Source organism: Equus quagga, chromosome 4 (genome assembly GCF_021613505.1).
Source record: "Equus quagga isolate Etosha38 chromosome 4, UCLA_HA_Equagga_1.0, whole genome shotgun sequence".
NCBI lineage: Eukaryota > Metazoa > Chordata > Mammalia > Perissodactyla > Equidae > Equus > Equus quagga.
Window position 1 is genome coordinate 25,917,418 of NC_060270.1, and position 14,639 is coordinate 25,932,056.

A 14,639-nucleotide genomic window follows, 5' to 3' on the forward strand; every position below is an offset into this window, starting at 1 on the left:
TCCAAACCACTCTAAGAGCCTACAGAAAGCCCAAGGCAGGTGAACAAGTGATTTTAATGCTAATAAAATACTGACTTCTGAGGCATTTAGAGGCTGCCATTTGGACAGATGTCAAGTCCTCCTGCCCTCTAAAAAGGAAAAGAAAGTCATCAGACTGTTAGAAAACATGGTAAATCCTTCTCTAAAAGGTTTCCCAGCCATATCTCTACTGAAGTAATATCAGAACATAAAAAGCTCTACTTCCGGCCTCCTAGGAGAGTGATATGACACAGAATAATCACACTTACCTGTATTGCCACCCAGTGACAAGGTTGGTGTACTTCATTAAGTAGCCATACACATTTTCCATGTGATCACTGTTTCAAAAAGATCAGAAAGCACCAAAGTCAGTGAAAATTAGAAGAAATTCCAGCAAGTTAACTGTTCAGTTTTAAAAACAGTGGTAGATACACATTTTCTACAAACGCCTCGAAATTTCTTCAGAAGTAAAATTCATTGGTTAATAAATAGAGGTATTTAATCCCCAAATTTCATCCACAGGACTTTTTTATCACATTTCTTCAAAACAAGTGTAATCTCCCATAAATTATTACATAATATTTCAAATATAAAATTATATAAGTATGAAATTATACAAATATAAAACAAATGTACTACAAATATAACTATAAAAACATTTTATAACTTAATTCAACACTGAGGAAATAAAGTCCAGTTTTATGGTTCTAGAAAAAGCTAAAAAAGATCTTCATCTTGAATAGCGCCTCCTCCCTCTTGTGGGATGTGTTATGTCTCCGATTCTTTGGGCTTCCAAAATGAAGATCCTGCTTTTGATGAGAGCGTGACACCTCACTCCCACTCCCTTGCCCCAGAGAGGCACGCGGCAAAGTCGACAAAGTCTCACTGCAAGCCTTGCCATTGGTAAGATTTTATCTGGGACCTGTATCACTGTCCTTACTACAATTGAGTTTCTTGACTGCCTGCCCCCTTTTTTCATTTATTACAGGTATGTTCTGTAATAGTGGTTCATAGAAAATGCAATATCTCATTGATATTTTTTCCAGTATTTTAAGGTTCCTTATAGTTATGAAAAGATATTAAAGCTAGACCTTTTTGATATATGGGCTTCATTTATCATTTGGTAATTTACATTAAGAATTCCTTTTAAACTCACCTACTCTAAAAGTTTTAAATTTACACTATAAAATAAAACGGATAGTAAAAATTTATTTTCTCTACCATCCCTGAATCACAGAGCATATTTGATAAAATTTCAGCTAATAGCATCTAGGAAATTGAAAGCGTCAGTCAACTGGCAACCTTTAAAACATGGATGTCAAAGCAAAAGCAAGGGAGAGCTAACACAACCAACAGAACAAAGTTCAAAAAAAATTTAGAGTGATCTGAATGACAAATGAAAAGAGATGAAGATAAAGACAGTCTCAGCAAACAAAACGGCAAACTGACTAAGATTCCAGTAGCTATTAGGGGAGAGGAAGCAGGGAGATGCCTCAGGAGCAACCTCACTGTTGGGTCCTTTCTAATTGCATGTCTTCAGAAAGCTTAAAAATAAAGATCAAATCTGAAAATAAAGAACTGATCCCATGACTGAGAATATGTTATTTTTTCCTGTATTTTTCTTCCATTCTAAGGCTAGCAAGCAACACTGTTTTTCAATATTAAGCGAAACTGCTCAAATTCTTTTGGTTTCATAAGGTCACTCATCTCAGGAAGACAAAGGTTCTCAACTTCCACAATGAAACCCAAAGTTCTGATAATTATATATCTATTCTGTCATGTTAAAACTGACAGCACAGTTGGATGCTCATTTTAAGACAGGGAAAAGGCAGAAGCAAAAGCTGTCACTCAAGCAGCAACAGATGCCTGATCACCCCAGGCAGCCAACCAGCGGCCTGATCACTAGCCCAGGGCCTGACCAGATGCTGACCACCCCAGGTAGCCAACCAGCAGCCTGATCACCAGCTTGGTGCCTGGCTTGCAGAGGATGACCACCTGGCCCAGAGACTAACCAATCCCCAGCTGCCCACTTCGACCACTACAAATAGCACCCCAGACCGCACCCAGGGCTGGTCGGTTGGTTTCCACCTGATCAGCCCAGCTGGCTTTCCTTCTTTAGTTTCTTTATAATCAGCCTGGCTTTGTCTCTCAATAAATTTGTATAATCTCTCCTGACCCACCTTTGAATTCTTTCTTGCACAAGGTCAAGAACCCATACTAAGAACAAGGTCTGATCCGGGACCCCAGTCACACCCAGGCCCGTATCAATTTCAGTATTTTCTAAAGCTCACATGGAGAGGGAAAGATTCTTTAAAAACCCAGGGCCTTGGGTTTCTGCTAGAGCTCCTCTACTTCCAGCCCCAGGTCACAGCAAAGCTATTTCTTTCAGCTCCACTGGTACTTGAAAACGCAGAGAGAGACCTTTCTTGTCTGCCTCCCACATCTTTCTCAGGCTTCAGGCTTAAACAGCTCTTTGGGGCCACAGGAATCCCAATGCCCCGGGACTTTGCCCAAAAATAATTTCCCAAAGAGTTCCTCCACTGTTTTAGATATTTAACACACAGCTCAGCTTCCCTGAACTGTTCTTGTCCTCAAAATTTATTCCTTCACTTATATGTGGAATCTAAAACAAACAAAAAACAAACTCATAGATACAGAGAACAGATGGGTGGTTACCAGAGATGGGGTGGGCAAAATGGGTGAGAGTGGTCAAAAGACAAAAACTTCCAGTTATAAAATAAGTCCTGGGGATGTAACATACACCGTGGTGACTATATTTAATAATACTGTTCTGTATATTTGAAAGTTGCTAAGAGAGCAGATCTTAAAAGTTCTCGTCACAAGGAAAAACACTTGTAACTAAGCATGGTGACAGATGTTAACTGGACTTATTGTGGTGATCACAATATATACAAATGTTGAATCATTATGTTGTGCAACTGAAACCAATATGTTATATATCAATTACATCTCAATTAAAAAAAACATTTTGTCCATTCTGTCCTGTAGCTTCATAACCTGAATATTTATTTACTTATACTCTGCATCAATACACAAAAGGCCTAAGTTGTCAAATAACCTAAATTAAATATTTCCTCAAAGTACCAAAATATTCCATAATTCACCATTTTTGGTATTCCCCTTTAATCTAGGTTTTTTATACCAACCCTTCATTACGAGATAAGTGCCATTTCATAGCTATCGCATGTAATAAAAACATTATAACTCAATTATAGTTCATTACCTCTGGTTCTAGGACTATATATATTCTTCAAATGCATGTGTGAACTGTGGGGAGAATCATTCTTAAAACCTCAAGTATACTATCCATAACTGAGAAAAACAAAATTTTCACTTCAAAGCAAAGATAAGGCATCATCTCCTTTACTTTGTTCAGTCTCTCATATTACTAAAGATATTTCTCATTTTGTTAATATCTAGTTATTTATATCAATCATTTAATAGCTACCAATGAATTTTTAAGAGTACAATTTTAGTAGCATCATTAACTAAATAAAATCAGTGTATCTTCATATTTCACAGTACAGTAATGTTTTATGTTCATTTTTAATGTTATTAATAGTTCGTTGATGCTTATATCTAAAAAGAGTAACGTTCTCACAAAAATTACAAGAGGGATATTAACATGGTTTATTTGATAGTAGCATAAAGCAAGCCTCAAAAGAACTAGAAATTCAAATATGCAACTATAGACTGCTGGCCTGCTTTTACCATATAAAACAGATGTCTCCAGGGTACAAAGATCCAACTTAAGAACACCCAATTCCTTGGAACAGCTGGTTGCACTGTTCCTCTCCCTACCTCCCCCTCTCCCTTCTCTAGTCAGTGCAACCAGCTGCTGTGGAACGACTGTGCCATCTGGTGGCCAGCACAGAGAGCTTTGTGAGTGAATCTTGTTCCCTCCTCTTTTCTTTCTAATAATTGAGTTATCATGTAGCACCTCTAACCCTCATGCTTTGTTCCCATTTAAAATGTGTGAATTTTTAGGGGCTTGCCCAGTGGCGTAGTGGTTACATTTGCATGCTCTGCTTTGGCAGCCCAGGGTTCTTGGGTTCAGATCCCGGATGTGGACCTCCACACTATTCATCAGGCCATGTTGTGGTGGTGTCCCACATACAAAATAGAGAAGACTGGCACAGATGCTAGCTCAGCAACAATCTTCCTCAAGCAAAAAGAGGAAGACTGGCAACATACATTGGCTAAGGGCCAAACTTACTCACAAAAAAAAAGTGTGAATTTTTATAGAACATTTTTAATGTACACGCTAATATGAACAAAATCTAGTTGTTAAAGTGGGAACACACGACTTATCTCTATATCACACTGCTCTTTTGTGTTCTATGAAGTAGAGATGATGGTCAAAAAGACTAATACACTGAAAAATAAGCCATGGAAAAGTTAATGTCTTCTTCAGTGCTTCAGCAACTCAACAAATCGAGTATATTCTGATCTTTTACACTTGTTAACATTTAATTGAGATTAGAACTAGAAGTTGACAGTTGATTAACTGAACTATGCCAAGTGGCATTATATTATATTTAGTTGAAGCTCATCTCCTCCTAGATATCTTGATGATTGTTTCAATTCCTAAATCTCCATAACTATAACACACTTATTCCTTAACCCTTCTTTATCAGACTTAAGGAAGACACACAAGCTTTTAAAATTAAGCTGCTTTTTGAACAGTTTCAAATCCTTTCATTTCACTTCAACACAATTACTCAGTACCTTCTAAATGCAAAGCACTCTGAAAATCCACTGAAAGGATGAGAAAATAAAAAAGGCAATTCCTCTTCATCTCAAATCCATAACCTAACCTAAGAGAAATATATCTCCTTGAAGAAAAAGACATGACAAAGGCTCCTGCTACTGGAGAAGAGACACAATGGGACTGTGTTTTTAGCTGTCGTACCAATGAAAAAATATTCATTAAAGACACATGAGTCATTAAACAAGACACGCGATTCAACAGTGATTGAGGTTGAAATGACCGGACTTGATGACTGATTAGATATGAATTGAGACACAGAATGAGACTGAGAGAAAAGGGACAAGGGCCACACCCAGATTTCCAGCTGGAGCAACTGTGTAGATATGAACGTCATCTCTGAAATGGGGGGGTCATTGAGGAAGTTTTGGATTTGTTCCAATTTAACATGTTGAATTTAAGGGACCTGTGGGACAGACACAGGGCCATATCCAGTAAGGCAGCATGATTTGGGTTAAACATAGAGATTTGATAATAATCAGCATATAAGCGTGTAACCAGTATTTGAAGCCATGAGAGTAATATAAAATCACCCAGGAAGTATTATAAAATGACAAGAGATGGGACAGAGTCTGAGAGAATCTTAAGGAAAATTTTAAAGGCAAGAAGGGTGCAGAGAGGAGATAAGAAGTAACTGAGTACCAGGAGGAAAACCAGAAGTACAGTCACGCATCACTTAACAACAGGGATTTGTTCTGAGAGATGCATCCTTAGTTGATTTCGTCGTTATGCGAACATCACAGAGTGCACTTACACAAACCTAAATGGTACAGCCTACTACACACCTAGACCATATGGTTCTAACCTTATGGGACCCCTGTTATATATGCACTCTGTAGTTGACTGAATCATCGTTATGTAGCCACATGACTGTAATTCAAATAAGTTTGTGGTCACGAATGTTCAATGCTACTGAGAGATGAAGTCACAGAAAGACTGAAACATTTCCGTTAAATTTAACAACCAAGAGATAACAGTTCAGGGGCCGGCCCCGTGGCTGAGTGGTTAAGTTCCCGCGCTCCACCTTGGCAGCCCAGGGTTTCGCTGGTTCGGATCCTGGGCACGGACATGGCACTGCTCATCAGGCCATGCTGAGAAGGCAACCCACATGCCACAACTAGAAGGACCCACAACTAAAAATACACAACTATGTACCGGGGGACTTTGGGGAGAAAAAGAAAAAATAAAATCTTAAAAAAAAAAAGAGAGAACAGTTCAATGTAATGATGAAGGCAGAGCCAGCTGGCAGTAACTGAAGAGAGTCTTGGAGAAATAGGAGTGGTTAAGGGCATGTGGCCTTAAGGCAGGATACTTCTAAGTGACTAACTGGAAGGAGAGAATAAAGAGAGTTAAGGGGAAAGATAGAGGGGAAATGAGGGAGGGGTGGGCCCCACAGCCCAGGGAGAGGAATCAGTCTTGGGCACCTTAAGGCATTTAACTGCAGGCAGGAACTTACACAAGCTGTACTAAGTATAAAGGAGCTGTCAGTAAAGCCACAGGTCAAAATTCCTACATTCTCTTGGGCAAAAACTGTCTTCCAGAAAGGCTTAGCTTTCGTTCATTCCTCTGATAACATAATAGCGTGATGAAGCAAGGGAGCAGCCTGCTTAGCTGAGGAAAAAGCAACTGAACAGATGGGAGTGACTGCAGCACGTGGGCCTCCTTCTGCTGTCCCAGGTACTCCACGGAGCAGTGACTGCTTCTCGCTCATCCTAGTATTCCTTGCAGCACCTGGTGCATGGCCTGGCACACAACAGGTGTTCAATAAATCTCTGCTGAATGAATTAAACAATGGGAAGATAGAAGCAGAAGTTTTCTATAAAACCACAATTCTGAGTAGCTTGCAAAAAAGAAACTAAATTCACAGCCTGTATACTCAAATAAATCTCAGATAAAACAAATTCTAATTCCAATTGTGTCCTAATCTATACCAAAAAGTGTAAGGTTAAGGGAGAGGTCCTCCCTCCTGCCAAGAGTCTTAAAAACGTTAATGCTCTTTGACCCAAGAATTTCACTTCTAGATATCCAGTCTAAGAAAAATGATTAGAAATGTAGACAAATATGCAACCCTATCCACCGTAGCACTATTTATAATAGTAAAAAAATAAATAAAAATAAAAAATGGAGAAAAAGGGAAATGAATGGAGAGGAGAGGAAGAAAAACAAGCTAAATGAATGGCATTAGGAGAATGATTAAGAAATGTAATGGAATAGTATTCATCAATTTAAATGTTTTTGAGTCTTTAACAACACGGGGAAGTGCTTACTAAAATCACTAAAATTGCAGGTTACGAAATTTTATATAGCATATAAGATAAACGCCCAGAACATAGGTACACAGAATAGCAACTGTGGTTATCACTGGATAAAAGAATTAGAGATGGTTTTACTTTGTTCCCTTTGTTTCATATTTTCCAATTTTAATATCTTATTTTTATAATCAAATAAGACATTTTCTTTTTTTTTTTGAGAAGATTAGCCCTGAGCTAACATCTGCTGCCAATCCTCCTCTTTTTGCTGAGGAAGACTGGCCCTGAGCTCACACCCGTACCCATCTTCCTCTACTTTATACGTGGGACGCCTACCAGAGCATGGCTTGCCACGCAGTGCCATGTCCGCACCTGGGATCTGAACTGGCGAACCCCAGGCAGCCGAAGCGGAACGTGTGCACTTAACCGCTGCACCACCAGGCCGACCCCTAAGACACTTTTAAATGTTCACTTATTTGAATAGGTGGGAGAGTCCATGCACAGAGCTATTTATACCTATTAATAGGTATGGATTAAATTTTTTTAAACTTTCCAATGTGACTATATGCACATTGCTGTTTTGGGATGCAGAACTGTGTTTCCTATAAGCCCTTACTTCCCAAACTAGGTTAGACATACCCCAAACTGGGCTGGGTAGCCACAAGAACAGGGTAAAACTAGAGTATCGTTCTAGAGCAAATTTACTTGACTGCAAGAAGTTAAAGCATTTTTAATACCAAAACTCGCATAAATGTTATGAAGAGACTTGCTCCCTCCTCACACATTTCCACGTGGTGAACTTCTCCAGAGAGCTCTTGTCCCCCCTCCCCATCCTTCCTCACACCTTCGACAGCTGGGCATGCATGGTGCAGCCCTTTCTGGGCAATTTTCCTCAGATCTGCCTGCCTACCCAGAGAGGACATTCCTATCTGCTCCGGCAGAGATGCCACTTGAGTACTCCAAGCTGCCCGTGACTGGGTGCCCGAGCATGCCTAAGTCCAGGGTGAAGGATTAGCAAAGCTACTGTACTCACATCGGAAGCACTTTCTCCAGTGAGCTTTTCCACTCATAAAACTGTTTTACACACCCATTACGATGGCTATTACCAGAACAAAAACAAAACAAAACAAAAAACCAGAAAATAACAAGTGTTGGGGAAGATGTGGAGAAACTGGAACCCTTGTGCAATGCTGTTGGGAATGTAAAATGGTGCAGCACCTGTGGAAAACAGTATGCTGGTTCCTCAAAAAATTAAACATAGAATTACTATATCTTCCAGCAATTCCACTTCTGGGTATGTACCCAAAAGAATGAAAGCAGGGACTCCAACAGGTTATTTGTACACCAATGTTCACAGCAGTGTTATTCACAATAGCCCAAAGTGGAAACAATCCAAATGTCCATCGACAGATAAAAGGATAAATAAAATGTGGTACACTATACAATGGAATATTATTCAGCCTTGAAAAGGAAGCAAATTCTGACATATGCTACAACATAGATGAACCTTGAGTTCATTAAGCTAAGTGAAATACACTAGACACCAAATGACAAATGCTGTATGATTCCACTTATATGAGGTACTTAAGAGTTGTCAAAATTATAGAGATATAAGCTAGAACTGTGGTTGCCAGGGGCTGGGGGAGAGGGGGAAAGGGCAGTTATTTAATGGGTTCCTAGCTTCAGTTTGGGGTGATGAAAAATTCTGGAGAACTGTGGTGATAGTTGCACAACATGAATGTATTTAATGCCACTGAACCATACACTTAAAAATGGTTTAAATGGTAAACTTTATGATATGTATATTTTACCACGATAAAAAAAAAACCTGACAATTTGATTGTGTCCTGTCTGATCCCTATGTCCTCTCTCTCAATGGGTCCTGAATTCAGGATAATATTCAATGACCTCTTGAAAACTCAATAACAGATATATTACAGAGCAGAATATAAAATCTTCATGAATTCTGAAGATAATACAGAAAATTTTCAAGAAAGTTATATCAGCCACGGGCTGCTTTAAATCACAAACTAGATCCCTCAAGGGTACTTATTGTCTTATGCAGTTGAGATATTTCACAAAGAAAGTTTGAGAACCACAGCTGTAAATGTCTGCATATACAGACAAAAAAAAGACAAACTCCTATGCACAATCTGATTGTCACAGAGAATTTTGGGAAATCTCTCACGCAGATACCAGTCATTTGACAGAGCTTCACTGAAGATGGGACAAAAGAAACTCCTACATGGAAAAGTAGAAAGTCCACCTCTAACACTTCCAGAAAGTTAGGAAACTATTTATTATAGTGGAAAGAGCATGAGCTTAACACCAGACAGATAACGGTTTTAATTTCAGCGTGACCTTAGGCAAATAACCCATCTGGTCCTAACTTTTCTCATCTGTAAATGGAGATAAGAGCATCTATCTTGCAGATCTATAATGAGGAAAGAGATAATATATTTCAAGCCATATGTATTTGAAGTTTATTTCAACATGGTAAACACTCAACAATTATTGGTTCTCTCCCACTCTAGGAAGTCAATTCCCCTGCAGGCAAAGGGCTCATTTTCTAGATGAGTTTTCTAGATCTGACTTACCTTGTTAGCCTGACATTTTCAAGTCAGAATGATGGGGGCTGAAAAGCCCTGAGACTTCCACATATTTTATTATTTATTTATTTATTTATTTTTGGTGAGGTAGATTCGCCCTAAGCCAACATCTGTTGCCAATCTTTCTCTTTTATTGCTTGAGGAAGATTAGCCCTGAGCTCACACCCATGTCAATCTTCCTCTATTTTGTATGTGGGTCACTGCCACAGCATGACAGATGAGTGGTGTAGGTCCGCAGCTGGGATCCAAACCCCTGAACCCCAGGCTGCCGAAGCGAAGCATGCCAAACTTAACCACTATGCCATGGGGCTGGCCCCCTCTACTTCTTTTATTTTAAAAAATAATTATTGTACTTTTTTCCAGTATGTATTTTGATGGGGACTATGAAGGGTCTGAGATGTTACCCTACTTGCAAGCTAACAAGTTAGCCACCCACAGTTTCATGGATGCAGACAGAAGACTTGAGATTCCTGAGTCAGAGACAAAATACTTCCGTAGTCACAGCAATAGCAGTAGACAGATTATCAGCCCCAGTCACACGGGGCAATGCAAAGAGGGCAAGAGACGTCTGTACAAGCAGTGGGTTGCGGTACAGACGAGGAACCTCAAGTGTAGGGAACCTGAATCTTTTAACAGACAGTGAGTCTGCCTGACCTCCATGGCAAGGAGACACCATCTTTTTCACATTGGACAGTAAATAAACCTAACTGTTACTCAGGAGGGAGATGCTCTCTCTAGCTTCCAGAACAGTTTGCTACGCAAACATTTTTGAAGAAACAGTATGAAACAAAGGGCAGTCAGTACCTCTGCTCACCAGACATGTAGAAAAATGAGAGACCCATGAAGAACTGTGTCCCAACAAGTATTACATGCATATTACAGTCAAAAGTCCCTTATCCGACCCTGTCTTCCAGCCACCAGCTCCCCCCGTCAGAGACAAGGACTTGCCTCAACTCCTTGTGTATCTCTTCAGAGACATTTTATGCACCTACAAACATACACACATACTTTACGTATACATTTCAGAGTATATACATACATTATATATTTATAATGTATATTATATATTTAACCAGTCCCCCTACTAATGGACATTTGTTTCCAGGCTTTTATTCCAGGCTATTATTACAAACAATGCTGCAACAAACAGTTGTACACATCTTTGTGTCCATTTGCTAAAAATGAAATTGCTAGGTGAAAGATATATGCATTTTTAGTTTTTGTAAACACTGCCAACATGCTCTCTGAAGAGACTGCACCAATTTAACTCCCACCTTTCAACGTAAAAAGGAGTCTGTTTCCTCACACCAGCCTATGGCTGTGATGTCTGCCAACAAAAATAAGGTGTAGCTTTTACCTATAAACAGGACTTTCAGACAGTACTAGCAGGCTTTTCAATACCTCTTATGTTCAAAATTAAGTTTCTGAAACTTAAGTGTGAGGTAGTGCTATCCCGTGGAGCGAGCACCTAAAAGGGACAGAGGGTCCCGTTCTGCCGTTCCCACTGACTAACGCCAGCAGTGACCTTGGCCAAATCACTTCACCTCCAGTCCTCAGTTTTCTCATGTGTTAGTTAAATGCCCCTTTCAGCCTAAAATGTGTGTATATCACTCATCTCTCAAAATTTAAAGGTTTTTCTCAACAGCAAATTGTTATTTCAAAAGAAAATTTGGTAAATAAAAGCAATATATTTCTTATTAAAAATTCTTAGAGAAAAGCAGAAAATTTTTTCTAGTACAGTATCTTGTTCACATAGCATTTACTTCTCTGTATACTTCCAAAAGGTCTGCAGAGTAACCATTTCAATGAGACCAAGACACCACAGACCAAGAGAATGGCAGGGTACTGAAAGTACTACTGCCACCCTCCCTATCTGTATGTTTATTCTCTCATCCTATTTTTATATGTACCTCTCTCTGGCTTTAAACCACACTTAGGTCCAAAATATACTTAGCGTAACATTTAATTTTGTCTGTAATAGCATAACCCAAGAAATTAGCATAAGGAATGTTCTCTTCCTTTGGACTAATTCTTTCTAAACTGAAAGCAAAAAGAAAAAGCAGAAAGGCATTTTCCTTCCTCCATATTTGAATAAACAAGGAAAAGAAAGGTGAAGCCCACACAAGAAGTACCAAGCAATGTTCATTTTTATACATTTATTATCTGACTAAAGAGTTGATTCTTCTTTTACAAATTTCACATTTATAATTTAAGTAACAAATTCAAACACTCAAGTTTTTTTCTTTTAGTACCTACAAATATTATTTAAAAAACAACAAAATTAAAAAGGCTCATTCTATTATTTGAATAAAAGAAAAATCTCTCAATTTTTTTGTAATAGTGTTCATCACAATTTTTGGTGGCAAAATAAATATATATCCCTCACACTCCCTCTTGACAAGGAAGTGAATCATCTCCCAATGACAAATATCTGTATAATCAAATGACTGAGTATCTTGTATAGCTATAAAATCATGTGAAAATTTAAAAATAAAATATTACTTTAAAATATACAATGTATACTCTAAGATGAAACCCGATCTGTGAGCCACCAAGAATATAACAATAAGAAAAAAAAATTTTTAAGGCATAAGTATTATATTTTGTATAGAATCTTCCCAATTGCTGATTTAAATTGATTCAATATTTACCATGATAGCAAAACGGGATAAAATCCCAACTCAAAATTTTATGCTAAAAACCTCACTCATAATAAGAGAGAAGCAAATTAAAACTACACTGAAATACTATTTTCTAACTTAGCAAACTTGTAGATTTTCGCCAACCTAGTAACATATAAAACTGATGAGGCTGTTGGGAAATAGGCACTCAGTCACTGACACTGTACACCCCAATGAAGAGAAACCTGATAGTAACTATCAAAATTACAAATTGACGCAGTACTTCCAGCCCTGAGTATTTTTCCCACAGATATATTCCACATGTTCACAAGATGACATGTGTACAAGGTTATTCATTGAAGTATTATTTGTAGTAACAAAATTTTGGAAATAAATTAAATGTCCATCAATAAGGAACTTCTTACAGGAGTACAGTGTATATAGAGCTATAGACTGAACTGTGTCTCCTCAAAATTCCTATGTTGAAGTCCTAACCCCTAGTGTGATGGTATTTGGAGGCAGGGCCTTCGGGAAACAAGCAGGTACAGATGAGGTCATGAGGCTGGGATCCTTATGATGGGATTAGTGCCCTTACAAGAAGAGACACTAGAGAGCGTGCTCTCTCTCTCTGCCATGGGAGGACACAGTGAGAAGGAGCTGTCTGCAAGCCTGCAAGAGGGCCCTCACAGAACCCAACCATACTGGCATCCTGATCCCAGCCTTCCAGCCTCCAGAACTATGAGAAATAAATTCCTGTTATGTAAGCCACCCAGTCTACAGTATTTTGTTATGGCAGCCTGAACCAATGCATATGATACCATTTGTGGTAAAATTAAAAGTGGGGCAAATGTATTTGCTTAATTCTTTTCTAAAAATCTCTGGAAGCACACACAAGAAGCCAAGAGTGTTTACACTCTCTTTTTAAGCAGGAGGAGACCTGAGCAGGTGGAGGAGGGGGTGGAAGGAAGATTTTCCACTGTATATCTTCTAATATTTTTTCGGATCAAGTGAACATATTACCTATTCCAAAAAATTAAATTAAAAATACTTTTCATTTATGTTAGTTATAAATATGTGAAACATCTACGAGATTGATAAAGAAGTTATTCTTTGTAGAATTGAGGGTACAGGCTCAGGCAGCACATTAAAAACGCCTCTATCAAGGATAGGAAACCTATTCCAGAAGCAACTATTGGTGGCATTTCATGTCACCATTTATATCATTCTCATTCCCTCCCTTCCATCCCTCTATGTCCCTATCTCTTAGCTACGTCCTTTTTCTTTCCCTGTGTTCCCTCTTGTTCCTTTTCTTTTTCTCTCCCTTCTATCCCCAACTATGGTTTCCAGCTGCAGCCAGGAGCAACCATAGACTTCAGTTTATCCCCTCCAGGGAGCTCCTAGCCAACCTCAAGAACAGCAACGGTAGTAAACTGCAAAGGCCGCCAAAACTCAGGTACAGGGAGACTGAGTGGAAATCATGGTTTGTTATAATACTTAATAAATCAAAAAGAAAATCTTTTCCGCCACCAGTAACTAAATTGCTCTAGAAATTATCCTAAAATCCATATGGTAATGCCAAAACACTAATGTGATTGTTTAATCAGGCAATTTAGTTTTATGTTAAACCTGAGTAAGTCTGGACACAAATCACGGTATTAAGCAAACTCAGTATAGGGGAAGATTCTTTCCTGGGGAAGATGTTCCCTCTCTTCAATGTAGTATAATTTACATAAAAAATATTCTCCACTATTTTCAAAAGCAAAATCAAAAGAGTTTTAAGAAGACCTATTTCCAAGAAGTCTATTTGATGGACAATTTCCTCTAGGACCTAAATTATGTGATTTATCCTAAAAAGATTAATTTGCATGTTCTAACATTAACCTGTTTGTACAGTTTTGATACAGTATAACTTCTATGGAAAACATGAACTCAAATAGACTGTATTTAGATCTGTAAAGCAAAACTGTAAGGAAATTAAGAAATCAGAGTATACCATAATAACCCAAATCTTGTTCCTCAAGGGTTAGTATAGTTCTCACTAGATTTTGGAACAACATTTTATAGTTTTCAGTTACACGCCTATAAGTTGTCTCTCCCTTGTTTCTACTGGCATCTGTAGCAGATTTCAGATAGGGAAAACAAAAACCAGGGTACAGAAATATACTTTCCTTTAACCCCTACAGAGAAAAAAGCAAACATTTATGACTTTTTCTTTAAATCAACCTCAAAACAAGTAGTAAAACCTCTAGGAGAGTAAACATTAGGTCATATTTAGGCAGATCTCCTTTCCCAGTTTGCAAATAGGTACTCTTCCTCGTAACAGAGTATTTAGAGTGGATGACATCAGGTCTGA

At 38.4% G+C, this 14,639-nt stretch overlaps 1 protein-coding gene across 1 annotated transcript in view; it reads right to left on the bottom strand.

Moving 5' to 3' along the window:
• OSBPL11 (oxysterol binding protein like 11) overlaps positions 1-14,639 on the bottom strand; it is an 81,416-nt gene that overhangs the window by 60,218 nt on the left and 6,559 nt on the right. The window contains exon 2 of the mRNA XM_046658880.1: positions 288-356. Within this exon, the coding sequence (XP_046514836.1) occupies positions 288-356 (69 nt within the window). The remainder of the gene's footprint in view (positions 1-287; positions 357-14,639) is intronic.